The following is a 16,723-nucleotide window of genomic DNA, read 5'->3' on the forward strand; positions in this document are numbered from 1 at the left end:
CGTCCTCAGATCAGGCTGTAATAGAACAGTTTGAAAGTAAAAGACTTTTATGCCAGAAAATCCTGCACCCTGCAATCATTGTGTACTGTGCAGCCCCTACGTGGCTCAGATGAGAAGGTGGTCTCATGTAGGGCAGCTCCACCTTTCCGTATATAAGGCTGAGGCTGGAGAGAACCCGTTATCTTCCAAAAAGGTATGAGGTGCCCCCCACTAATTCAGACATGATTACACAACCATGCAATCTGCTAGTGAGGCTCTGGGGCCATCAAGCTATACATTTTGTGCTAAGCTCTCCACTATGCTATGCCTCCTGTGCTATTTTCTGCACCCTTTAAGCAATCATGGTGTGATTTACCCAAGAGGTAAATGTGTCTGGTCTTACCATCAATTGGTGCCCATTACTGCCCTCTCAGTACAATGAAGGTGCAAGCCTCTTGGAAACCCAATGGATCAAGTCAAAAGAGAAGACAAATCCTGCCTTTCTCTTGCATGCAGTAGGTGCTCAGTAAGTGCTGGATGAACCAAGGACTCTACCACTAAAGGTCCTCAGGCTCTAACAAAAGAAAGGCATCAATAGGGCTTGGACAAGGCACTTTGGAAACCAGGCACAGAAATCCACTCACATACATTCAAGTAAAAGGCAGACAAATAAAAGGATAAAGGCAAATCTCATGGAAACAAAGTACAGAAGGTATAGCTGAGCCTCACAAGCAGGTCAACAAGCAGTTGCTCTGTCTCTCCCTCCCCCTTTGGGACCCCATGACTTCATGCCACTGTTTGTGCTTCATTTCTTCTTGCTCTGCATATCCTGGTCCTTTGCTCCATTAGCACATGGCCCATTCTGTCACCCAGTAAGAGCAGCTTCTGCTTATTTCTGGGAGAAACGTTAATGGCTCAACTTGGGGGAAGCGGGGAGCTAACATCATCTGGCTGGTATAGCACTCTTATCTGGGGCTGCTGAAAGGACTAAAATCACTACTACAAATGATAAACACAAGCTCTGCCAGGTGATGTGATACCCTCAAGAAATTAAAATTCACACATAAATATTAGTTGTGACACCTTTATTTCAGAATGACGGCAGGATTGAATTTCACAGGTATACAACTAATTTATAGCTCTAAATCACAATAACACTGAATCAAAAACACTTTATCCTGCACAGAAACTTGGCACAGAAATGTTCACTTGTAATCTACTTAAGTTTCACATTATAGAACTGGACATATAAAAACACTAACACAGCTGGGGAGACAACAGCTTACAGATCTAAGTAAATCATTTGTAGCAATATCTCAGTTATCTTGAGGTCTCAGATCTGACAACTGCAGTCAAGGATGAGGAAGTAAGTTAGAGGAAGTAGCAGAGCCACTAAAATAATGTCACCAAGTTAATGCAGCAACGTTCATCCATTTCACTGCTAAAAAAAAAAGCCTCCCAATGACTCACTCAGCTCCTGTTTACTGTTACTTGACACAGTATGCAATTACAGCAATTCCCAACTCCATATAGTAAAGGAGAGCAAAGTTCCTAGGGACAGGCAGAGTTAAGGAGGAGAGAAACGACAGGGAACAGTGACAGAAAAGAAGAAACTATGAAAACCATGGCAAAACTCAAAGAACAGAGCCATTCAGTGGAGGGGCTTTAACAAACCTAAATAGGACCTGAAAGAATTCAAAACATAAATGATGACTCTGAAATGATTTCATTATCTTCAGTAGATTCTGTTTGCAAAAGCAGGGAAATGTATACTAAATTAGGAGGAGGCTCAAGAGGGAGGCGATATGGGGATATATGTATACATATAGCTGATTCACTTTGTTGTACAGCAGAAACTAACACAACATTGTAAAGCATTTATACTCCAATGAAGATGTGAAAAAAAAAGAGTTCTGTGTAAATGGCAGAAATAGAGCAAAAAAGATGTGAGACTTAAAAGAATAACCTTGAGTCAGCTATACCATGCCCCCACGATGTCTGATAAATGGGATATTACTACACAGGTACTGCTTATAAAATACACAAAGCAATTTATATCAAAAGAATATAGCACCTTTTTTTATCCCCACGATTGAAACCATAAAAGCCCGTTCATGGTAAAAGCACCTCAATCACGTAGGGATAGCCTCAGTCAGCTTCTCTGTGCATGAGAACTTTATATTCTGTCCTGAATGATCAGCTGTATTGATCCGTGGGCCCAACTGACTATAAACCCTTCTTAAGTGATAGAAGACATAGAGGCCACCAACACCTCCCCTAAATCACTGTTTCTCAAAATCTGGTCTGCGAAACAGCACAACCAAGACTCCTGGTGAACTTGTTTTAAAATGCAGATCCCCGAGTCCCAAATGAAATTCCATGAATCAGAATCTCTGGGGGAGGCCCTGGGAACCTGCAGTTGAGCCCACCTACCCAAGGATTTCTGGTACAAGTAGAAGCCTGGGAATCACTGTAATACATCCGCAGCTTCGTGTGTAGGTTCAGCAACCCAGTCAGGAGGAGACTGGCCAGGTCTGTGAATTAACCCTTCCCACCCTTGTTCCTAATGTACCCAAGTTAAGGCTATACTCCCGGTTTTGACATTTTATAGATAATCAAATTACATGTGGACTTCTAAATGTTTTATCACAGGAAGAAGATTCTGACACATAATAAAGTTTAACAAGCCCTAACTAATTTTAAAAGGAGCATACAATTTCTAAGCCATATATGTGAAACCTGAAGTAATGGATGCCCGCAGGGGGGGGAAAAAAAAAAAAAACTGAGGATAAGTGTCTGATGCAAGTTCAGAGGATTGCCTGGGAATGGGGAGGAAAACACATGTAAAAGCAGTCTTGGAGGAGAGGCAGAAAGCAGCTTACAACCAGAATAGGGAAACGCAAATCTCTTAAAAGTTGGCTGAGATGTTTAAGCTGGTCCTTAACACTCTTGAAGCAAAGGCTGGAAACTACTGGCAAACATGTTTTGTTTGGCCGGCACAATGTTTTACACAATCCTGAATTCGTTGCCAACACATAAAAATTGGGTGATTTCTTTCTTTTTTTTTAATACTATCTTTTCCTGGAAAATTGGAAATTGGAAGAACTAGAAAAATCAGACACTTGGCAACACCGTGCTGGAGCCGGGCAGCAGCTGCCCACCTTTCACCACAGCCACGTACTCCTGGGGTCTCCCCAGCGGCCGCCAGCCTGCTGCACGCATCAGATCACCTGCCAGACCCCTGCAGGCGTTTGCATTGGCCATGCCAGCTTCAAGGAATTAAGGCAAAAAATCAGCCTCTCTCTGCTTCACTCTAACAATAATTCTTACTACAAAGATACTTTCCTACCTCGGAGGTGTGAAGAAAGGAATCAGATAATATCTGCAAATCACCCAGAATTGTAGTGTTCACTGGCCATTGGAATCACCTACAGAGCTTTAAAAAATACTGCTGACTGGGTTCCACCCCCAGAGATTCTGACTTATTGGTCGGAGATGTAACGTAGGCAGCAGGAGCGCAGAAAGCTCCCAGGTGGTTCTAATGGACAGTCAAGGTTGAGAACTCCTGCTTTCACAGAATGCAAGTTGTTGAGTACGAAGGGTTACATTTATTCTTTCTTTTTTTTTTTGGCTGCGCCAGGAGACTTGCGGGATCTCAGTTCCCTGACCAGGGATTGAACCCGGACCCTGGCAGTGAAAGCCCGGAGTCCTAACCATCAGGCCACCAGGGAACTCCCAGAATTACATTTATCCTAACGTCAACCTCCAAGTACAGATTTCTCACCTCTCACCTCTGTGATAATTCACATCACCTTTTATTTGTGTAAATGAGCTCCTATTCCAAAAGCCTACCAACTGCCGTTTACAAACTGGAAAAAGGTCAAACTGTGTTCTGGTTTCTACCATTCATTTTCCCTCCAACACAACTGAAGAATGAAACACTAAGGAAATGAAGGGAAATTATCCTAAGACACAAAACTCAGGCAGTACAAACAGCTCAAATGCAATAAGAGGAGCTCACAGTGGCAGGCTTGTATTAAAATTAAAAAAAAGAAAAAGAAATTTTAAAAAAACAATTGCTTTGAAATTCATCAATTCACTAAATGGAAAATTTTTCAAATATTAAAAAAAAATAATAATTTCCCCAAGACTTTCCAGTAATGGCCCAACTTGTTTTATCTTAAGACAATGAATTCCAAATTATTGCCCCTCTTCAAGCTTTCATTTAGGTAGTGTGCATTTACATTTTGGCTTCGGATCATGGGGAATGCAAACTACCATCACCTAATTTTCAAACAATACTACTACATTACCTTACGTTAGAAAAGTATATTTCCAAAATGGTTTCATGTACTAAAAATAGCTTCTATTTACTTCTGTGTACCAGGTAGCATGCTAGGCACTTTATCACATGATCTCCAATTGTTCCAACAGCCTCATAAGGTTAACACTATAATCCCATTTTACAAAACTAAAAAATGAATCTAGGAAAGACCTTTAAGAAAGATTTTAAATTACATACATAATCACCGAGCTGCTGTGTGGTCCTGCTCAGATTCAAACCGGAGTCCGTCTGACTCCCAAACCTGTGCTTTTCATACCAAACAACCTTGTTTAATCATCACAAGTAGAAAGATCTGTGCCCAATTATCCCCATTTGCCCAATGAAAAACAGACAGGTCACATAATCTGCTCCACATCCCAGAATGAGTTAGAAGGAGCCAAGATGATAGCCTGTCTCCCCACCCCCCAGGTTCTTTTAAGGAGCAATCACAGTTCATGTGTTATATTATACAAGCTAGCTGACGGCAGTTATGTAGTACTGATGGGTAGAAATCAAACGCTCCTGATTTCTGAGAATCTTCAACATTACTGTGAAGATGGCTTAACTTCAACACAGGTATGGTATATTCCTGTCTGTTCCAGGCCACCTAAGAATCAGGTATCAGGTTTAAGTCCTTTATTCGGTCCCAGAATCCTCTCATGAATCCTATGAGCAATGATGTAGAGAACAAACAGGCAAAAGCAGCATTTTCCATGCCTCTGGCCCATCCTTGGCTGCCCAACACTGCCACCAGGCAATCAGCAGGACATCCTGAAGAAGGGCAGACATCACCTTCTATGGGATTTTTCCTTTATTTGTAAAATCGTAGAGATTATGCCATAAGAATCAGCCAGAAGGTCTCAGCTCCACGAGAGCCGCTATTTGAGGTCGGCTCCCAGGGGGAGTGTATCATGTCATATCCCGGCAGAAAGGTTTCCTCTTCTGTAAGCTGCCAACACCGCATTCTTATACCTGTATTTCGAAAACTGTGTCTTTGGATGTGTTGTGTCCGAGAAAAGATTCTCGAGCAAAAGTAGACACAACACAGCTTCCCTGCAAGAGAAAGCAAACAGGCTTTATCACCTAGTAAACATGTCTCAACAATCAATACTCATTTGTCCTCTTTTCTGAAGCAACTCTTAAGAGTCACTTGAATTCTATCACTACGGATAATTCTTGAAGGAATTGCATTTCCGCCTCCTAATGATCTTCAAACAAAGCAAGTACCTCATTTTATTAATAAACTACCAACTGCCCAGAGCAGCTGGTTCAAAGGGGAGTTGAGATTAGCTAAAACTGAGGTCTTAATCATTCCGATGTGAAAGAACTCTACTGTGTTTTCAAACCTCACCGAGCCCGGTCTCCCAACTGCCAGCAGCAAGAACAAACAGATGTCAGGGCTATTTGTTTTCTTCAAAAATGACAGGAAATCAAAAATCTATCAGATGGATGTGTCAGCAGCAACACCCCAAGCCCACTGATTAGTGAGATTTATGCACCTCCATTCTGGCTCAGGACAAAATCACTTTCTAAGCGTTTTAACTATCAAACGCCCACTTAGATATACAGGCCAGAGAGATCTAGGGAGCAACTTTAGTGTGAGGTACCCTACACAATGTGGTCACGTTCTATGTGACTTTAAATTATGCAAATTTGAAATGTGGTAGAATATAAAAATATTAAATAATGTCTCCTTAGGCACACTTGTGCAGACCCCATGGAATGTTTTTTTAAAACATTAAGAACTGCAAAATTCCAAAGCTCAAAATTTGAGTACACTGTACACGGCACCTACACTATTGCCACATCCCAGTGCTATCTTATCTGCTAAACAAAATGCCTATATTCCTACCCCATTCATGCACATGCATTGGAACTTTATGACGCAGTTTTAATGATCACTATTGCTGGTATCTTAACTTCCTTGTTGTGATCATTTTAATGTTTTTTTATGCCTTAAAATAATAGCATCCAAGTGGTTATGTTGGCGCTAATGCAGAGAAAATAAACTCTTGCACTATTAACTTTGGAATAGAGGTATGATGTGATCAAATGCTACACTAAAAAAAGGCCAAACCACCACCACGAGGCCACCTGATGTTAATTTAGGCAAACTCTAATCCCAGGGAGAGACAACTTTTTCTTAAAGGACCAGATAGTAAATATTTTAGGCTTTGCAGGCTGTAAGATCTCTGTCACAGTTCTTCACTTTTCTGTTGTAGCTGGAACATAGCTGTGTTCTAATAAACCTTTATTTACAAAAGGAGGCCACAGGCTAGATTTGGCCCCGAGGTTACAGTTGGCTGACCTCTGCTCTACAGCTATGGAGCTAATCCCCACCCCAGCCTTTTCTTTTAATGTGGCATTTTACGGCTCATAAAAGGTAGTTTCCCCCATCTACAAACATTCTCCCACTTCCAGTAGATATAATTTTGAGAAAATAAAAAGTTCCATTAAAACAGGCGTATTTCAAACTTGCCAAACTTTGTAAAATCAGTCAAGAAAATGAGCTAAAAGTAATAAGCTGGCAACAGCACTGCAGCAACAGCAATGCCTCAAAATGTTCCATATCATGTTTTTCGTGATGCTTACATAACTGTACATATGTGTCAAAACTTACCAAATCCTACATTGAAATTAGTCGTTTTAACTGTGCACAGATACCTAAATGAAGCTGATTTTGAAAAAAAGCTTTAAGTCTCAGCAATAGCCCCTAATTTGCAGTAATTGTAGATCCAAGTGGTAAGAGTATACACCTCTTACTTCATATTTGCTCCTGAGAAAACTGGTCATAAATTATGACAGTTCCAACTATGTAAATCCTTCAGGAACTCCGTTGCATTAAATGCATTAAATGCACCTGTCCTGCATTAAACTCGTAGTTATCCAGACCTCAACTACTTCACTTCAGAGAGGAGGAATTGGTTGCTTTTTAGAAACAACATAGGGACTTCCCTGGTGGCACAGTGGTTAAGAATCTGCCTGCCAATGCAGGGGACACAGGCTCGATACCTGGTCCGGGAAGATCCCACATGCCATGGAGCAACTAAGCCCATGTGCCACAACTACTGAGCCTATGTGCCTCAACTATGGAAGTCCGTGCACCTAGAGCCCGTGCTCCACAACAAGAGAAGTGACAGCAATGAGAAGCCCGGCACTGCAACCAAAGTAGAGCCCACTCGCCTCAACTAGAGAAGGCCCGTGCGCAGCACCGAAGACCCAACACAGCCAAAAATAAATAAAATACAATAAATTAAAAAAAAAAAAAAAAGGAAATACAAAGCCCTGAGTTCATGACTTAGCTCTCCACCACAGTAAAAGCAAAACAAAAAAACAAAAACATGAGTCATTTAAGACAGGAGATAATACTTGTTGAGTTTCCTCTTTCCCATTAGCAACACTTTTTTTTTTTTTTTCAAACATCTTTATTGAAGTATAATTGCCTTACAATAGTGTGTTAGCATCTGCTTTATAACAAAGTGAATCTGTTATACATATACAATATGTTCCCATTTCTCTTCCCTCTTGCCTCTCCCTCCCTCCCACCCTCCCCATCCCACCCCTCTAGGTGGTCACAAAGCACCGAGCTGATCTCCCTGTGCTATGCGGCTGCTTCCCACTAGCTATCTATTTTACATTTGGTAGTGTATATATGTCCATGACACTCTCTTACCCTGTCACATCTCACCCCACCCCCTCCCCATATCCTCAAGTCCATTCTCTAGTAGGTCTGTGTCTTTATTCCCGTCTTGCCACTAGGTTCTTCATGGCCTTTTTTTTTTTTTTTTTTCCCTTAGATTCCATATATATGTGTTAGCATACTGTATTTGTTTTTCTCTTTCTGACTTACTTCACTCTGTATGACAGACTCTAACTCCATCCACCTCATTACAAATACCTCCATTTCATTTCTTTTTATGGCTGAGTAATATTCCATTGTATATATGTGCCACATCTTCTTTATCCATTCATCTGTCGATGGACATTTAGGTCCATTAGCAACACTTTAAATCACAAACACAAGTTGATAATTTCAAATACGAGTTGTTGTTGAATCTCAACTCTTTTCTTTTCAGTCATCTTTGCTCCACTGTGGAGCCTGTCAACATTCAAGCAGGGGGAAGAAACGAAGAAAAAAAAAAAAAGAAAAAAGGGCAAACAAGCAGAAGCTGAGATGCTAAAATCAGGGAAAGGCCCCACAAAGAAAGTCATTGCTCCTCTGATTAATCTAAAGTCAATGGAATACGTGACAACAGTTTCAAAACCCCAGCTATTAGCTTTCGCGGGGCTTGCATTTCATCTGTCTCAAACTCAGAGATGAGAACTTATTTAAAGCAATCGTTCTCAAAGTGTGGTCCATGGATCAGCCTCACCAACATCACCTGGGAACTGGCTAGAAGCACAAATTCTCAGGCTCCCCTCCCTGCAGACCTAATGAATCAGAAATTCTGAGAGTGGGACTCACCAAGCTGTGTTTACCAAATTCTCCAGATGATTCTGATACTCACTAAAGTTTCCAAATCACTAATTTAAAGTCTGAAAACCAATGTACACTTGTAAGTGGAGTTTCCTCGTCCTCTCTTTTAACTTGGAGCTGACTTTAGATCCCACCTTGCAGGATAAGATGGGCTCTGTGCTCAAGTGCACAAGTACTAGTGGTGCTTGGTGAGCCTCACAGGAGGCCAGCCTGGAAAAACAGGGGGATATGGCCAAGTTCTTCTCCACAGCTTTTCCACGTACAGAGATGTGGGAGCACGCCACATTTAGATTCCATGCCAACAGTTTTTGAGCACCTGCCATGTTCCGGGCTTGTGCTAAATGAAATTATCTTGCTTAGCCATTCCAATAATAAATAAATGTATTAGTATGTGTTATGTATACAGAGGCTTGATATTAATCAGAATGGAGTCAAACCTGCAAACAAGCAGAAACCTTTGTAATTCTCCAATTCTCGTTCACAGGCCTGGCCAGCATGCTTTGAATGCTGAGGTTCTCGTACACAAATATTCCTTTTGCTTCCTCTTTGGTTAACTGTTCTCAAACTTTATTGTATATCAAAATTAGAGACCAAGTTGCTTATACAAAACCATGTATACTCTAGTTTTAAGCCAACATAAGGAAATTTGAGGTAATTTTGAACTACCCATAACAATGTGTGCTCTACTCAAAGGTTTTACCTTCTCTCAGACGTTAAAAATCAAAGTCCAATAAATCTTGTAAGATGCAAATCCACTATACAAATTTATTTTAGGCTTTGAGTCTCTCAGATAATTTTGTTCTGCCCTTTCCACCATGAAGACCATTGTCCTTGAGGCAGACAATGAAAACTTAAGGAATAAAAAAAGGAAGTAATTCCAAAATCCCCCTGCTTATCTGTTAACCCTACATCACTTGCCCTAAATGTGGCATGTGCTCCAGCACGAGTGCTATATTCTTAATGCTGTGCCCATGGCAGACATTGCTAATCAATCATAGCGCTCTTACCCAGAGCCGGAGAGTTATTCTCAAGGCCTTGGAATCCTTCTCAATAGCATTTCAGGCAGCACCCCCGCCCCCAGATCGGGAGGAGTATACATGACTGGTAAAATGTCTGTATTTCACTGGCCAATCAACATGCCCCTTTCTTGTTTTCTTTTAAACAGTTGAAGCAGTTTAAAGCTGCTCCAAATACAATTTTAAACCCCTCCTTCCACTGTTCTCAGGACAATAAAATTAAGCTTCAGTTAATTCTGAACTGCAGTCTCTACAAACCTATGCCACCTTGAGGGTGCTAATCATGGCGGATTGTGTTAAACAGTTTAAACAATTTGAGTGCAGTTGCAACCCACAACGTAGTACAAAACTGCTTTGAAAATCAAAGAACCAAGTAAATAAAGGTACAGAACAGATAACGAAAAACCTGTGAGGCAGTATCCCATGCATATAACTGGGAAACGTACAGCATGAATAGCCCAGGGAGGCTGATACATAATACTCAGGCTTATAAGCATGAAGACATGGCTGGAGTAAATAATTCTGAGTTTGCTTTTGGTACTCACTGATGATTCTTTATTCAGCTAAGGGGGCACCACACTGTTCCTTTAACAGCATCTCCATTATTCTAATTCCCTATGGAGAGAAGAAAGAAAAATCAAAATGCCACATTTCACGGACAAGCACTTTTACATTTATCACAACCTTTCCCTTCAAGGAATCCAAGCCATGGCCATATACTCTTTTCAGAAAAGGCTCGTAGTCATACTTTATATTTTTATAATATTCTAATCAGCAATTTCACATATATTATCTTCACATGTGCTCAGAACTACTCAGGGAAGCAGGCAGAGCAGAACTGTGAATCTTCCATTTTAAATATAAGAAAGCCATCCAAGTGATGTTAAGAACTTCCTGAAAGTGGCCCAGTTACTAAGCAGCACTGCTAGAGCTGGAATAATCACAGTAATAGTTAATACTACAATAGTGACATTAAAAATCACAGATCACCATAACAAGTATAATGATAACGAAAAGGTTTGAAATTACTAAAATGTGACACAGAGACACAAAGTGAGCAGATGATGTTGGAAAAATAATGCCAAAAGACTTGCTTGATGCAGGGTAGCCGCAAACCTTGCGCTTGTAAAAAGTGCAATATCTGCGAAGTGTGATAAAGCAAAGCATGATAAAACGAGGTATGCCTGTGTTCACTGAACACTTACAAACGTGCTAGACTCACTGCTAAGGTCTGTGTGTGCATTATCTGAGGTAGTGGGTGCAGGGTGCACCACGGAGATCCCCCCAGGACTCAGGCACTCCTCCCCCTTCTGCCAGCACCATAGGCTGGCATGCAGCTACCCTAGGCCAAAGGGAGATGCATTCCCTGAGGTCATGCCCCTCTGCAGGGGTGGCCCACATCTCATGGCTGGTGGGTATAGTGTAGAAAGGCCCAGCCCCCGCCCACAATTCGGGACAACTCTGAACGGCATCCCATCGCCACAGCTCCCCACGGGATCAGCTGGGACCTACATCACAACTGCATCGCACTTCAACGTCACCTTCTGCCTAATCCTGCTTGCCTCGCTCCCTTACAAGAGTTGTTTCCGAGAGCCCTCTCCAGTGACCCTCCTCATAAAAATGTCCATCTGAGTCTGTGTCCGAGAGCCGACTAGGACACCTTGTTTAATACACACAAAATCTATGAACAAGTACTATTCTTACCCCCGTTTTACTGATGAGAAAAACAGAAATTCAAAGAGAGTTAAGTAATTTTCCCAATGTTATACAGCTATTAAGTAATGAAGCCAGGGAAAGAACAGACACTGAATTCTGGTTTCAGGGGCACCCCTTAACCTTGCAAGGCTCACTCCATGACTGTACGCATCAAGCTGATTGCCCACCCACCCCGGCCAGTCAAATTCTACCCCGGAAGAAAGAGGAAAGCAGATACTCCCTCTTTCCTCCTTCAAGGACAAGTTCTGTACCGGAGGCTGAACCTTCAGATGGAAAGGCAGGATTGTGATGTAATTATGAACTGGGGTGTTAAGGAACCCGAAGCTGGGTTGTGGGGAATGGGGCACGATGATCTCAGGGACAGGAGTGTGGATGAGAGGGAGTAATAATGATCAACGCTAACTTAAATTGCAGGTCCCCAGGCCCCGCACAGGAAGGCTTTGATTTCATAGGACTTAAGCAGGCCCCAGAGAGCTGTACCTTTAACAAGTACCAGCTGCTCCCCATGGTCAGGCAGGGCTGGGAGACACTGGGTGGGCCTACATGAGAAAGGCAGGGACTTCTTACCTGGGGTTTGTTCTGAGCCATGGGAGGGGGATGCACCTCTAGAGAAGACAATAAAATATACTGAGTACTAAAGTACACTGAACAAAATCTAATGTTTCCTTGAGGTTTCCGAAGGTCCTTCAGATTCTAGCTGGCCATCACCACAAATACTGCCACTAGCTTGAGAGGAGGAAGTATTTTTTTTTAAATTATTTATTTATTTATGGCTGTGTTGGGTCTTCGTTTCTGTGCGAGGGCTTTCTCTAGTTGCGGCAAGTGGGGGCCACTCTTCATCGCGGTGCGCGGGCCTCTCACTATCGCGGCCTCTCTTGTTGCGGAGCACAGGCTCCAGACACGCAGGCTCAGTAATTGTGGCTCACAGGCCTAGTTGCTCCGCGGCATGTGGGATCTTCCCAGACCAGGGCTCGAACCCGTGTCCTCTGCATTGGCAGGCAGACTCTCAACCACTGCGCCACCAGGGAAGCCCGAGAGGAGGAAGTATTAATTAAAGGATCTTGACAATGCCAGGGAGCACGGACTGTGGGGTGAGCCAAAACAGGAGACTGTAGGACCAGGAGCCCTGTTGTCAGAGTCAAGAGACCTGGGTTCTGGTCACAGCCCTGCCAATTATTCTGCCGGGTACCTTAGGCTAATCACTTTTACAAACTTGTAACTTAGACCACAGAGCTAAGGGGACTGGGAGGTTGACTGGATAGTGCAGGTGCACGCCAGAATTACTAGGGGAACCCACAAAAGCAAATACAGATTCCCAAGCCCTACCCAGACCCATTCAATCAGAACTTCGAGGGCTGGGGCATGGAATCTGCAAATATTCCTCATGTGGTTCTGAAGCACAACTAGTTCATATACTAGAATTTGTAAAAAGCAGCTTGATACCACCTCTGCAAGCCTGGGAATTGAGGAAATAATTGTCCTTCATCATTTGTGAAGATACAGTATATACTCTTGTACTCTTAGAGCTACTAACCTTTTTAAGAATTAGGGGGAAAAGGAGGGGTTGGGGGATGAAACAACCAGTGGAGTGAAATTTAACTTAATTCTTAACCTAAGATCTGAATTGTGCTCACTTCTGCTCTCTCTCACTCAACAACAGAACGGTTAACAAATATTTATTGCGTACCTGCTATGTGCACTGGAGATTAAGTGGTGAACAAACCTAAGTCCCTGCGTTCATGGAACTTACAGACTAACAGATTTCATTCCCCTTGTCTCAACTTTTTTTGTCTGTTTCAACAAACCCCTGAGCAATAATTAAACGCCTTCCTTCTATTTTCAGGAAGAATAAAAATAGCCATGTTAATTCGGTTGCAAGCTTCTTTTTGCAGAGTGGGCCGTAAGTCTAGTCGGTATGTCTTTAAAACCAGAAAAGCAGACTCCTTCCTTAGGAAGTGAGCACAGGTGAGCTCTCCCCATCTGTCTAAATTAAGAACGCCACCGTTTACTGAGCTGAGAGCTAACTGACGTAAGTGAAGACGCTGGGGTTTGCCTTGGGAATTGAAAGACATTATTTATTGAATCAATTATGCTCACACTGTGACAGTTGATTTTCTTTCCCTTTTTTCCCCCTCTCTCATACCACTTGAGTCTTTTTAAGCAGAACAATTAGAAATAGAAGGTGGAGAACAGGGGCAGACAGAGAGAGACCTATAAATGAATTGAAAACAAAAAACGAAAAACAAAAAACCTACCAGGGAGGCCAAGCCATTATTTAGTCCGTCTCTTTGGTAAGGAAGGACCAAATCAAAACCCGGTCGATAGAGTCCTTTCGAATAGTTTCAATGCTTAAAATTCAACCCCCAAGAGATCAGGCTTAAAGGGGCTAAATTTACACCACTTATCACACAGTGATGGCTGAAATGCAGAACAAACATTACGTGGATCCACCTTTATAGACAGAGCTTAACTTAAAAGATTTTTGGACTGACAAACCATAAACCAGCTTAATTTTATTATGTCCTTCCCCTCTGAGAATTTTTTTCTCCGTTACCAGGCCATCTTTCTCTATTTGCCAATGTACAGACAAGGTAGCCCTCCCAGGCTCATTTCCCTAATACCAGGGCTGTGCTGGCCAGACACGTTCCCACAGAGGAGTCCCAGAGTCACGTCTTTCAGATTCAAAACACTTCGCCAATTCCCCACTCTAGAAGTGTCTGAAAAATAGCTGATTATTACAGAAAACGAAAAGCTTGCCTGAAGAGAAGGCAGAATAAGTTGGAACTAAAGGTGGCTAAGTCCAGATGCTATCTTTATTTTGTTATCAAACTGATGCTTCCTTAAGAAGCTCTGATTTACCTATGAGTCCCTGAAGAGGCCTGCATGAAGGGAGGACCTGCAGAAGCTGCTAGAAGGTGAATGGTTTGAATAAGACCCAAGCCTGGTTACGAGTGTGACATACAGAGTGAGGGGAAGGTCCAAGCAGAGGACAAGAGAGTAATATTAGACATTATAAAAATTACAAAGTTCTTGGGGAGTTCCCTGGCCATTCAGTGGTTAGGACTCTGTGCTTCCACTGCCAGGGGCCTGGGTTCGATCCCTGGTTGGGGAACTAAGATCCCAAAAGCTGTGCGGCACAGCCAAAAAAAAAAAAAAAAAAAATTACAAAGTTCTAAAGCAGTTCTCAAAAGACACATATATAGGGAGATCTTAACTTTTGTTGCTCAGTTAGTTATCACAATGATAAAAGATTGGCCATAATTAGATGAAGAACAACTGTCTGTGTACTGAGTGTTCACCAGAAGCTAGGTACTGTGATGACCAGATTAAGCATTGGAAGACCTCTCCTCCCGCCACTGAAAACAAGCTTTCTTTTGGATCATGGCTTTGGAATAAGTACCGGAAACAGTATCCGTGCCCGTTGTGTGTACAAGACTGCACTGCTGCTGTGAGGAATGAGATGCATATAAGACATGATGCTTCTACTCAAGAGGGCATCATCGGTCTCTTGGGAGGAATCAGAGGAATGCAAAATAACTGAAAAACAACATAGCCTCTGAGAAACATTACCACACTTAAAAAAAAGGTCAATGGAAGAAGGGAAGCAGAGACTGATCTTGCGTGAAGGCAGGACCTGCAGAAGCTGCTAGAAGGTGAATGGTTTGAATGAGACCCAAGCCTGGTTATGAGTGTGACATACAGAGTGAGGGGAAGGTCCAAGCAGAGGGATTAACAAAAGGCATGGGGGTGGGAACATCAGTCCATGTGCAGTTAAGCGTTTGCCTTCCTGAAGGGTGAGAAAGTGGAGTGGATGAGACTATTACACCTTCCAATGTCTCCACTCCCCCGTAAACTCCCCACCTGCTCACACATACTCTTCCTCCCACCTTAGTTCTGCTCTTTCCTGGAAGAGACAACAGCACATAAAACATCTCACAAATAGCCCTGTAATTATGCAACAACACTCTTAAAAGGTTTTAGGGTTGAGTCCAAGCTAGCTGTGAAACCTTGGGCATATTACTTAAATTCTCTAACCTTCAACTACCTCATCTTTGAATGGAGATAATATAGTAACATGGGTTTGTGCTAAGAATTTGTCAAAATAATGTCTGATCTGGTTACCACAGTACCTAGCCTCTGGTAAACACTCAGTACATGGTTGTTCATCTAAATCTCTTTCATGATCATCTAATCCCACTAGAATTCAAATCCCATAAGGCTAGGGCCCTTGTCTGTCTTGTTCAAGATGTAACCCCTAGGAGAACAATGCCCAGTACACAGAAGGCATGCAGTAAACGTCTACTGAATGAACGAATGAATCTATCAGTCAACCCATCAATCATCAGCTTACAAGTCTACCACACTAGATGGTAAGGTGCTCAGAAACAGGGAACAAAAGTTACTTACGTTTGAATCCTTACTGTCTAGTGCAGAATCTGGCACAAAATACATGCTCGATGTTGATGAATCATAAGACAGACCAACTGATACTTTTGAATGCCAGGCTGATGAGTGTGAATTTTGGAATTATAGTGCGATCTGCCCAGTAGTTGGCATCCTAGAAAGTGTGGTGAAAGGTCAGGATAACAGGGGCTGCCATAGGAAATGAAAAAAAACCAAACAAGGAAAGAATAAAGAATGAAAGATAAAAGGAAGGGAATGCTGTGGAAAGAACTGACAGCAGAGCAGGGACTTAAAATGGGTCCTGAAGAATCCGTGGGCTTCCCTGGTGGTGCAGTGGTTGAGAATCCACCTGCCAATGCAGGGGACACGGGTTCGAGCCCTGGTCTGGGAAGATCCCACATGCCACGGAGCAACTGGGCCCGTGAGCCACAACTACTGAGCCTGCGCGTCTGGAGCCTGTGCTCTGCAACAAGACAGGCCGCGATAGTGAGAGGCCCGCGCACCGTGATGAAGAGTGGCCCCCGCTTGCCGCAACTAGAGAAAGCCCTCGCACAGAACCGAAGACCCAACACAGCCAAAAATAAATTAATTAATTAATTAATTTAAAAAAAAAAAAGAATCCTGATTAGCCGAGAGGAGTTAGAAAGTGACATAACTCAGATGCTGAAGTGTGCGTTATAAAACCACTCACCTTTTGATAAAAAGGTACGCATTGAATTTACTTTAAAAATCTCACTTCCCTTTTGATTCTAAACTTTTTTTTATTAAGTTGGTTTACATAAAACTTTCTCGGAATCTTTTCATTTA

At 42.4% G+C, this 16,723-nt stretch overlaps 1 protein-coding gene across 3 annotated transcripts in view; it reads right to left on the reverse strand.

Moving 5' to 3' along the window:
- Nucleotides 1-328: 328 nt before the first annotated feature.
- Nucleotides 329-16,723, reverse strand: part of PRELID2 (PRELI domain containing 2) — an 85,623-nt gene continuing 69,228 nt past the window's right edge. For all 3 annotated transcript variants that reach the window (XM_007194169.2, XM_057541571.1, XM_057541570.1), the window contains exons 6-7: nt 10,342-10,411; nt 329-5,356 (exon numbers count right to left, since the gene is read on the reverse strand). In XM_007194169.2, the coding sequence (XP_007194231.1) occupies nt 10,352-10,411 (60 nt within the window). In that variant the 3' untranslated portion in view covers nt 329-5,356; nt 10,342-10,351. The remainder of the gene's footprint in view (nt 5,357-10,341; nt 10,412-16,723) is intronic.

The sequence above is a fragment of the Balaenoptera acutorostrata genome, chromosome 2 (assembly GCF_949987535.1).
Source record: "Balaenoptera acutorostrata chromosome 2, mBalAcu1.1, whole genome shotgun sequence".
Taxonomy (NCBI): Eukaryota; Metazoa; Chordata; class Mammalia; order Artiodactyla; family Balaenopteridae; genus Balaenoptera; species Balaenoptera acutorostrata.